The 11,877-nt window shown below is 34.3% G+C and overlaps 2 protein-coding genes across 8 annotated transcripts; both read right to left on the reverse strand.

Annotated features, from left to right (window-relative positions):
• Positions 1-349: 349 nt before the first annotated feature.
• LOC107632955 (ATP-dependent helicase/nuclease subunit) lies at positions 350-1,605 on the reverse strand. Of its 7 annotated transcripts, none has more exons than XM_088507788.1 (3): positions 1,347-1,605; positions 793-970; positions 350-648 (listed from the first exon to the last, which is right to left on the reverse strand). In XM_088507788.1, the coding sequence occupies exons 2-3, from the start codon at positions 901-903 to the stop codon at positions 559-561; spliced, it is 201 nt and encodes a 66-aa protein (XP_088363914.1). In that variant the 5' UTR covers positions 904-970; positions 1,347-1,605; the 3' UTR covers positions 350-558. The 7 variants fall into 7 exon arrangements, with proteins under 7 accessions (XP_088363914.1, XP_088363915.1, XP_088363912.1 ...); XM_088507789.1 differs by having other exon boundaries at positions 1,310-1,605; XM_088507786.1 differs by having other exon boundaries at positions 793-982; positions 1,357-1,604.
• Positions 1,606-1,864: 259 nt separating this feature from the next.
• LOC107630316 (uncharacterized) lies at positions 1,865-7,273 on the reverse strand. The gene is made up of 9 exons (XM_016333411.3): positions 6,788-7,273; positions 6,207-6,380; positions 5,544-5,940; positions 5,148-5,419; positions 4,997-5,065; positions 4,445-4,501; positions 3,474-3,526; positions 3,300-3,375; positions 1,865-3,174 (listed from the first exon to the last, which is right to left on the reverse strand). Exons 1-9 carry the CDS (start codon positions 6,826-6,828, stop codon positions 2,235-2,237), a joined length of 2,079 nt encoding a protein of 692 aa, XP_016188897.1. The 5' UTR covers positions 6,829-7,273; the 3' UTR covers positions 1,865-2,234.
• Positions 7,274-11,877: the final 4,604 nt, after the last annotated feature.

An 11,877-nucleotide genomic window follows, 5' to 3' on the forward strand; every position in this document is an offset into this window, starting at 1 on the left:
TAAATTTTCAATAACTTAAATATCCGCAAACCAAAAAATCAAGAATCAATTTGTCTTTTTACCAAAGGAAATATATTTTTACTTTTTCTTTCACGTATACTCTATACCCTAAACTATAGATGATTAAAATTAGGTGAGTCGTGCAACGTTGAATGTTTAGGAATTATAGCTATCAAAGGGGCTTTCTAATTTCACCCAAAAGTTAGGTTTATTTATGCAACAAATTAGATATCATTTTTATATTAATAAATGTATCAATAAGGTAGTGATCACCATTCAGCTCGAAGGGTACTGGAAGATCACACTCATTTCAGAATAAAGCCCCGCTTGACTGGTCTAGTGGATCGTGTTTCAAAGAAGCAAAACGTTTTCATAACTCAACCTTGAAGGTGTCTATAAAACCCTACAAGCTTAAGTTTATTGAAGCACATAATACAATGATGTAAAGCCATTGCCCATTGTTTATGCACTTTGATCAAGCTCACGGAAGATTCAAACTAAACTTCCACGATGAGTAAATCATAGGGGAACGTTGCAGATAGCCCAATGAGTTGAAGACTATGATGATTCGTCAAACTCATCCAATCTCTCCTGTTTCTTCCTCTTTAATTCAGCTTCATAATTTCTCAGTCTTTCGTTCATCTTCTCCTGCAATCACAGATTACAAATTTACAAATTTCTAAGAGGAAAAAGGAAACTAAAGAACTTCAAATTATGCTACTGAACCAAAGTTAACAATGAGTACAGCTTCCAAAACCAAGAAGTTAATGAAGGAAAGAACAGAGTGGCAACCTTATAATTATTTTCCATGCGGTGCATAAAATAGAATCCGATGATGCCTCCTATGATTGTACCAGCAATGATTCGAACGTAGCCCCATCTCTGAGAAGCAGCAGCCCTCATTATTTTCTTCCAGTCGATTTTCCTTGGATTTTCTCGGGAAATTGATTGGGCGGTACCAGCCAATGTTCTTAAAACCGAACTGTACAGTAAATCGGTCAACCGTGTTTCAATGGATTTAACAGGATTGAACACTAATGATCGTACCAACAAGAACAACAATAACATCATTCCCTAAGGTTGTAGTGGCAGCAACGTGTTAGCAACAATAACACTAATATTCACATCAACAACGTTGCTTTGAACATCAATATAAATTAAAAAGCTAAAGTAATTGGACAATAAAATTTACCGGAATATGGTCAGAACCGCAGAATTAAAAATCGCATAACTGCAGAAAAAATAAAAACAAAACAGCAAAAAAGAAACAAAAGAAGGGAGAAAAAGCAGAACAAGACAGGCGGCGAACCAAAAGGAGGGGGAAGAAGCAGAAATGCAGAACTCACAGGGTCGCACCTCCGGAGATCTATGGCGAACCAAAAGCGGACACAGACAGCTGAGGCAAGAACTAGAGCAGCGCAGCAAAACCACAGAAAACCACGAAGACGAAAGCAGCAGAACAAGACAGGCGGCGACTGGGAGAGCAGAACCGGCGGCGACAGCAAAGAACAGAGAAGAAGAGACGGAGATCGGAGAATTAGAGGCTAGGGTTTCTCACTGCTTAGTTTAGTGGTTTGCAATTTACTCTCTTCTGTTTTTACCTTTTTACCCCTAACCCACACGTCGTTTTCAATTAAAAACATTAAAAACTGAGAACCACTAGTGTTTTTCTAGTAGGGGTTTAAAATCCACCAACTGTTTTTTGAATTATTGCCATTTTTTAAAAGATAATATTAGAAATAACAAATGAAATTACAAGCTTTTAAACGGTAAAAATTTAAATAAAAATTTGATGAAATAAATTAACAAAATAATTAAACCAATTTTATATTTTAATAGTCGAATAATAAAGAATTTGGAATTATGTATAAAAATCGTATACTCAAATCTCATTATACGATGTGTACCTAAAACAGAAAATTTTGAGGGGAAAATACACATATATACAAGTGACACCTTTTCACAAGCTTATCATGATACCAACATACAAGAACAATATACATTTTATCGGCGGAAATACACGTATACTTTCTCTGAGGCCTTTGCAGCAATCAGATGGTAAAACACTATTTTACAATGTAGACTCGCACGTTTTTACAAGGTCTATTAAAAAAAATCTAAGCCACAAAAGGATAACTTTGAAGGAGGAGATCATAGAGCAACTCTGTATCAAACGTGCATAGCCGCATCAGGTACTTCAGGAAGAGATGAGTGCGAGTAGAATTTAACGTATTCTACCCACTAGGTGAAAGCTGTTGTTTCCTCCTTAACCTTAACGCTTTTTTATTTACTTGATGTTTCGGATTTGGCTCCGACAGCAGCAAACGTGACATAACGTATGACAAAAGTTCCTCATCGTGGGAGAAGGTGAAGTCCAAATGAGCATATTCAAACTCAATATATGACACATTCACCCCGGCATCCTTCATCAATTTATAGTGTCTCTTAACCATTGAAGGTCGTATAATGTGGTCTTTTTGCCCAGCAACCAGATCAACAGGAATGTCGATGAGGCCGTAGTGTTCACCCAAGTCCAATGGCTCAGGTGAACCATACACCGCCATATTAGCATCTGCACTCCCATAATCAAACATTCTAAACCTTTTTGTACGCTTTATCTGTGCAAGATGTATAGCAACATTGAAAGATATTCCTGGCATGTCATTCATGTTGTAGTGTGGTAGTCCTAGAACTCCAACCCAATTTGAGCTGTCCCCATCAACAACATAACCCATTAAAGTTTGAACCAGTCCTCCAACGGCAGGTAAGTTTTGCAGGTCCCGAGCTAACTTGTTGAAGAGCATGCGAAAAAATCTGGTCGGTATATAGAAGGCTGGGAAGATACGAGACAAACTAGGAACCATCAAAACCACATTCTCTACCACTTTAAATATCAGGTTAGACTCATGATGAAAACCGGCAGGTGATAACAAAACCAATCTTGAAAGTCTATGGGGCTTCTGTGCTAACCTACATGTAACAACATACATCAAAATGGCAGCTCCTCCCAAACTATGGCAAACTGCACAAAGCTTGTAAGCTTGATCATCATTAGCTTCCTCCTCGATATCAGGTTTACTAAGCTTCAATTCCGCAGTTTTTACTTCATGGATTTTTTCAATCATAGCAGGAATATCCTGAGTCCCATGCTCGTTGATGGAGTATTGCCAATACCTGTGCATTATATCAATTTGAGTACAATATTGTCAATTGAGTAATGGCATAATCAATATATTATAAAGCTAGATTGTATCAGGCATTAATAACAATTTAAGTTAAGGATTTGCTTGAGAACTTACTGACGTGAGGAGATGTTCTTGTTGCGATGCTCCCTAGAAACCAAACCGCGGAAATTTCCCAGAAATACATCATAACCTGAAATGTTATTTATTTTAAAAGAATTATATCTCTAGTAATTCTAAAACCAGATATGTTCTTTAAGAGCCCAAATTATCAGGACAAACATAACAAACCTTTATCATAAGCTGCAAAAGCTGGAGAGCCAACAACACCATTAGATACCCAGCTGAAACAAAAAGTTTAACTTATTAGAATACCAAATTTTTGGGGCCAAAAGATAAATTATTGAAAAGATATTGTAACTAAGGTCCTAAAATCATGGCCAGAACAGGACTATTCTGGCATCCAAGCACTTGAACAACAATCTTATAAATAACAGAAATTTGGGTCCTAACATCATGGCCAAAACAGGACTATTCTGCCATCAAGCAGCTAAATAATAAAAGGCTTTTTTTTTTTTAAAAAAAAAGTGAGATATAAATGAAGGTGTAAGGAGGAACATAAAACAGTGAAGCTTGTCAATCCTTACACAACTTGACACAGTCAAAACACACAGACACGGCCGCATTGAGTATTAGCTTAGATGATGTTAAGGCTTGTATTGATGACTTCAGTAGCTAGGAGAAAAGAATCAGGACCTTTCATCTGACCCAACAAGTGCTGACTTCTAGCACAAAGCTTTCTAAACTTATATAAATACAGTAGATCCCAATTCCACTTATATGTATTCTATCCAACTACCTAAGAAGAGTATGAAACCTGCTGCCCTCAATGGCGCTCAAGATACAACAGAAAACCAACTTCAGAAAAACAATTAAGTTGAATATTAAACACACAAGCAACCACACATGCAAAATTTTCAAGCAACAACATGCCATACAATTTTTTATATTTCACAAAGAGTAAATGCTCAAATCAGTCTCTCAAATTTCAGACATAAGTCAAATTGGACCCCCAAATTAACTAACATGCATCATGTTAGTCCTTAGACCACTTTTTTTTCTTCATGCCATTTGATTGAATGGAAATTTGGGAGACCAATTTTTGAGGGACCAATTCGAGCATTTACTCATTTCACAAAAAGTAAATTTAATCATAGAATTAAATTAGAAAAAAGCAATATAGAGACAAAAATATCACCCACCCCATTGACGAATCCAAAATCCCATGCTGAAGATAAACAGCTTTTCTTGCATCTCGCCTGTTAAGTCAAATTCTAGGCATCAAATACTACACAATGAAACAAGTTATAAAAACAACACAACTTCCATATTGTCCATTTTTGTTATCAATTTGTCATTATATCTAGATTTTGGAACAATAACACTAAATTACAGACTCCTAAGATCCTTCACCTCAATGCTTTATGTTTCCAAATTTTGATACCATAAATGCTATATGCTTATGTTAGAAATGAGCCACAAATGTGTTTGAAAAGAAAGATGTACACCAGAAAAGGGCACATGCCAAACACAATAATTTCATTATTAACAACAGATGTAATTGAATCCCGACAACATTAGAATTGTTGAGAGATCAACATTATGTCAATTGATATCATGTCTGATTTATGCATTCCTGTAGTACTTCACGATGAACAGACTATATGTTATGTTGCATTTAAGTTTAACTATAGAAGATCAAGGTAAGAAACATTAAATAGGGTAGATGATTAAGTTTTTAAAGGTCTAGTTACCTAGGTATTCTTTCTAAAAGAAGTACATATCCATCTGCAGTGACAAGATGAATAGCTTCATAAGGATACCTGTAACACAGAAGGATTATGAATGGGATGAGAAGGATTTCATATTTAAGAAGGGCAGCAATGGAAACACAATAGCCTTTACCCAAACTCTGTTATGACATCCTGACATGTCCTGCCATCAGTGTTTAGTGGCTGACGAGAACTGGCATTTCCCTCTGTAGGTGTTGGGTCAATATCTCCAAGTGTAGTTGTAGAGATGGAGGTATCTTCACCACTATCATGATCATTTTTACAAGATGAAAACAACTTGGTTAATTTCTCATACATTTCTGATGGAGAAAGAAGGAGATGTACTGCCTTGTGAACGAAGTCAAACACAGCTTCTATGGATATCTCAATGCCTACATGAAGATCCTGATTGACAGAATAATAATAATCAGAAACTCAAAACTTTCTTGCACATTAATTCATATGAAAAATGCAAATACATAATCAACAAATAGAACCCAAATGGATATGGATAGAAACTGTTGCAAACCTCGATGAGTCCACGTCTCCTATCAGTAGTTCGGTGGATAATTTGGTCCTTATGGCTTTGCACTCTTTTATGTGAAGGTACTTGTGAAGGGTCTTGTTTTGTGGAGGTAGAAAGTGCTTTTGACACCCCAGAATAAGCTAACTTGAATAGATGAAATGGAGCTCCCAGCAAAAATTTTACAGACACCACAATCCAAAGCCAGATATGCTGCATCCAATGCGTCGGATGCCTACCATGATTGGTAGCACTAACTCTAGAAGCTCTGGAACTTTGAGATAAGGGAGATTCAGGAGACTCATATCCATCACTATCTTCTTCTCCAGATGAATATTCCACGCTTGAAACATCAGAATCCACAGCAAGTTCATGAATGAACTGGTTGAATGAGGACACACCACTAAAATAAACAAAACAAAGGACAGGATAAGAAAATCAATGTCAAGAACAACAAATAGCATTAAAGATGCCAGACTACTGTGTTTATTGAGTTATAATTGCAAAGAAAGCCATGCATCCTGAATGCCATAGATTGAAAAAGTGCATATAAATATACGAAAACTGAAGAAGGCAATATACATGTCATTTAATAAAGAGATTACGGAAAATCACATAGAAATTCACTAGTCACTACTATATAATACTACAGTGAAAAATAAAACCTACTTTTCCATCCATCGTGGAAATCGTGGTCCACGAAAGGTTGGTCTTAGCTCCCAACCTTGAACACCTTCAAGCATATTAGCCTTTCCCGGTAGTAATGCCAACAATAGAGCTGATACTTCATTGATTACCCTCACAATATTGTTCACCCACTCATAGGTGAATGTCTTCACTGACCTGCAGCAAAAGATTCAAATGCCATTCTTCATACTCTGCCGTGTATGCACACAATTCACAAGTCCAGACAAAAATAAAAGAAAGCAGTGTAACAATATTACTGTATATAACAAATAAGTATAATAATGACTCCATCGTTCCAACCCAATAAGATCAACAATAAGGGAAGGCCAGGGGGTGCAAAACAAACCTTTCAAGGTCACAAGCTTAAAACGTGTTTATTTATAGCAATGTGACATGCAAGAACCCTCCCCTAAAATAACATATAATTCAATTGAGCTGCATTTCATTTCAGATTTTATGTACACTTCAATGTTTTTACTTTTTAGCAAACAAACAACATAAGAAAGGTGTTAGAAAGAGAACCTAGCAGCAAAAAAAAAAAAAAAAAAGAAGCGATTGCTTACTCTTTAGTAACAGCAAGAGCATTGTCAACAACACGTTGCATCCTCAATGGAATTTCTATTATTCTTTGGGCGACGCACTTGTTGAGGTTGGGGAATGTAATTCCAAAGGCAAAATTCAAATAAGCACCCAGACCTTGGAGTTTGATCAACCTATCTTCCTTTTCTTTTCCTCTTTTTTCTCTTATTTTTTTTGTTTTTTTGTTTTTATGCTGGCCTTGCCCTGACGGGTAATGCAACGAAGGGTGGCGACAAGGGAGGAGGATTCGATTCGATTCAATTCATTTCATTTCACTCTTGGCTTACGAGGGAAAATTCTCTTACTTTCGAGGGAGGCTAAGTCGGCGGTGGGCACTGCATCTGATTCCACGTGGACGGACCTCATTGGATGCTGTCAGATCCATGGTAACGCCTGTTATATTTTGGGCAGGTGTATGTCCTCAACTGGCCCCTTGGAACTGACTCCTGCTGCGATGGACGGTCAGGATTATAGAAAAAATTATAGTTACATTTTTTATTAAGAATGAATACTATTACGAGGAATGCTAAGGGGTACCAATTTTTGTGATTTGTAGCGATCAAATAGCTATCAATGATGATTTTAATTGTGTGAGACTGGTGTGAAATTTTATCCAATAAATTTACTTTTCAATGATTTTAATGGTTTACATGCTGGCTAAAATTTAACAAAGTTGCTGACCCCTAGATTTTTCCTACTATTATTCCTATTTTAACAATAACCTTTTCTTTTCCTACAAATATGCAATAACAAAATTATGTAAAGAATAACATTGTGAGATAACATATATACATTGACTTAGGTGGGAAAATCCAAACGCAAGATTTTAGTGCTCTTTATAAAAATATATAAATAATAATATAAAATGTATTTTTTTATTTTTTATTTTTTTTTCATTTCTTCCATTTTATCCTATTTTCTTTATGCTCTTTTGAGATCAACATTTGAAGGGAAGAAGAACTGGATTTGAAATTTCCCATATACTTGATTAAATAATGATGAGAAAGGAAATAATTTTCTTAGTAGAGTTCTTGAAGATGAGGTAGATTAGAGATATTTTTCACATCCAAGCGATTTTGACATTTAAGTTCATTCAAGTAATTTTAGGTCACGCGTTTTTTTTGTTTTTTTTTTTTACGCTCGTTTACACACTGAGCGTCTTCTTTTTTGCCTTCTTCGTATTTTCTCTTTATCGTCATTCTTTTGTTGTTGTTGCTGCTGTATTTTTTTGTCTTTTCTCCTTTCTTTCCCTGGTGAAGAACCAGTAGAAAGTAAGGAGAAAGAGTTTTGAATTGTGTAAAACAAAAATGAATCGAACATGTTATTATGGTGAAACAATTGTATAGTACTAAATGAATGTAACATTATCCATTATATAAATTCAAATTCGAATAACTTTCTGCATAATAAACCGAACACGTACTCATGATGAAACAAGAATGAACGAAACATAATCCATTATATAAAATCAAATTCAAACAATTTTCTGCATAATGAACCGAATACGTGCTTATGGTGAAACAATTGTATAGTATTGAGTGAACAAAACATAATCCATTAGTAAAATACTAAAATGTTAGTGTTGTTGGTGATGACGATAACGAAAAAGGAGAAGAAAAAGAGGAGAAGGAAGAGGTGGAGGAGGAAAGAAGAAGATAACGTAAATGTGTATTTGAAAGAAGAAGAAGAAAAAGCGCAGGGAGAAGAAGAAGAAGTGCGAGGGATGAGAAGAAAATAAAGCGCATGTAATGAAGTTCATTTAATGAGAGTGATTTTTGTTGGTCTTGCACCTACTTGATAAAATTTGGATGAAAAAAATACTTGGATGTGTAACATAGTCCGGTAAATTATAAGTTGTAACAATCTATAATTTGTATCCAAATATAACCGTTGTTGAGATTAATCACCTCACTTAAATCAAGAATGATTAAGGAGGTGAAATTAGACGGCCATCATAGACCTCCACCATTGTCAACTTCGAGAACACCAAGAGAGTCATGTCCTAGAAAAAGTTGCTTTAAGCTTGAAAGTTTTCCAAGCTCAAAAGGTATGTTCCTTCAAAATTATTGTCACATAATAAAAGATACCACAAGCCGGAGAGGTTTTCCAGTTGGTAAGGGATTTAAAAAGAAAAAGGTGAAAGGAAGAGGCACCAACAGGGGGAGAATATAGTGACAAGCAAGGTAAGAAGATGAGTTACCGAAGAAGAGAAGAAAGAGGGAGGTCAACGGATAAAGACGCCTATTTTATCTTTTGCTAAAGATGTTTTCATGTTGTATTTTAATTGGTTTCTGTATAATTTATTTGGTATTTCTCATCACATATTATTAAATTTTTCGAAAGATTTTCTTTCCAAAAACAATTAAAAACATTTAATTTGGACTAAAACCAAAAAGATAATAAATTAACTATTAGATTTTTTTAAAATTATTTATATAAAAAAATATAACACATTCATCAAAATATATATATATATATATATATATATATATAAAACAAGCTCAAACCTCTTAAAATTTTTACAAATAAAAAAATAATTAATTAATATTCGTAGAATATATAAAACAATTACTATATTATTATTATATTATAGATTAAAATTCATCAATTTAAATTTTTTTTCATTTTTAATATAAGCATTAGAAATAAATAATTTTTTTATAACTAAATGTAGTGCAACAAAATATATATAATATTAATTAATTCTTAAAAAATTTTAAAAAAATAGTTTCTTTCATTTTAATAAAATAACTATTTATTAAAGTAGACAAATTAATTATTTTCTTTTCATATACAGTTTTTTTAGGATATAAAAGTAATTAATTTGAATATTGGTTAGGATAATTAAAGTCACTATTTCATTAAATTTTTAATTTAAAGAGAAATCCTAGTTAATTTTGGTATAGAAATTTTGAATTTGAAAACATTGATAAAAATTATGTTAAATTTTGATTTATTTTATTCTCATTTAAATTAATCACTACATAAGTTAAAGTTCTGTTTTGAAGTTATATTCGAGCTTTAATATGATTTTTAAGGTTTCAATTTACTTAGTTTGATTTTTTAACTTAGGTATCCATGACTTATATTAAGGTTTTAAGTGTTTAGTTGAAAAAAAATTAAAGTAAAAAAATTCAATTGTCACATCAAATAGTCGCTAGAATGTATAACATAGCAGTCGTTAGTTCATCTCAGCATGTCGTTAACAATTTTGTGAGACTGTGACAAAAATAAGATCAGGAAGAGTCATAACTATTAAGTTGGGAGACTAAATTGAGTACATCAAAATTTTTGAAATTAGATTGAAATACGAACATAATTTCAGAGACCAATAAGTATTATCTCTTTTGTTGACAATTAAGTTGTTTTAATGGTAATTAAGATCTGATAATGGTTTATAGTAAAAAAAGCATTCTTTTGCAACAATTAGGGATCTCAATGGGGCAGGGCGGGGCCGGGGATGCCTCCCTGTTCCCATCTCTGCCCCCAGATTTACTCCCCGTCCTCGTCTCCGTTTCCCACCGTGGGAGAATATTGCTCTCCATCCCCATTCTTCATAGGACATCATTCTCTGCGGAGACCCCATTCCCCATCTATCTGATAGTTCTAACTATTTATTAATTTTCATATGAATAGAGGTGTAAGTATCCATTCTATACAAAAACAACAAGATTTTATACAAAAAGTCTAAACGATAAGATGGTGACTTCTTTCGAAATGACGCAGTGGGAGGACGCAATGGCGAGCCAGAGGACAGAGAAATGGACAAGGTGGGAGACGCGGTAACAGAGAGGAGAATGGACACGACGACAGAATTACGGAAAGGAAGGCCGCAAATAGAGAGCACGACGCGGTGAGGATCATGACATGGTGAGGTGTGACGATGCGACGAGAAGGAAGAGTGGCGAGAGGGTGGTTGCAGAGAGGTTATATGGAGTATGGACAGCGTTAGGGATTTCTGAATTGAAGAAGAATTATGCAAATGAGGATAAGGAGTTTTGGGTTTCTATATATATGTGTGTGTGAAATAACTAAAAAACATATATGAGAAATAAACTATTAAGGACAATTTAGTAAATTTATGAATTTCGGGGATTAACGGGGATGGGACGGGGATCCTCGCTCGGTCTCCGCGCCTGCCTCGGTGGAATTTTGTCCCCGTTCCCATCCCACGGAAAAAATTCTCCACAATCGGATCCCCATTCGGGACAATCCCCGCAGGGATCCCCGCATCTCAGGGAGTTTTGCCATCCCTAGCAACAATGAACCTATAGTAGTAGTTAGGAGTATTCATAGATTAGATCATATCCATAAATCTACAGTATTTATCCGTATCTGATCTGTAATTTGTGGATATGATATGATTTGTAAGATGATCGGATTGGATCGAATCGGATCCACACTCTAATCAAATAGAAGTAAATATGTTTTAAAAAGTAAACAAAAAAAATATTGACTTTTTTTATAAAAATAAAATTTTTTAATATTTTTTATTTTATGGATATATTTGATATCTGATCCAAACATAAAAAGTGCGAATATCGAATTTGATCTAATGAGTTTAGTGCGGATTGGATCGAAATTTCAGCTATATTTGATCTGTGAACACCCCTAACAATAATAACTAAAAAAATTATAATGATTATATTTTTAACTAAGAGGAAGTGCCAAAAAAAAAGTACTAAATGAAAGAACATTTAATCAAATATTAAAAGAAAATTTTACTTTAAAATAGTTGAATTTTTTTGCTCATATATATATAATGTAATAATAATAATATGATAATTATTTTATATATCACACAACGGAAAAGCTCTGCATACAAGCCATTAGGGCTTGTATGCTTTACAAGCTCATTAAACAATAAAACGAAAATACGCGCTGCTCCACATACGTTGATTACACGCGCTATATAAGATCCCGCGTATATCTAACTACCAAATTTAAAATATTTGTTTCCTTCTTCGTTTTCGTTATTTTGAGATTTGGTTGTTCTTCTTCTCGCGCGTCTTCCCTCATTCTTCTCGATCGTTCTTTTCCTCTCCCTTTCTCAATGGTATGTTCTTCGTTTACG

The sequence above is a fragment of the Arachis ipaensis genome, chromosome B3, assembly GCF_059453495.1.
Source record: "Arachis ipaensis isolate K30076 ecotype BB chromosome B3, ASM5945349v1, whole genome shotgun sequence".
NCBI lineage: Eukaryota > Viridiplantae > Streptophyta > Magnoliopsida > Fabales > Fabaceae > Arachis > Arachis ipaensis.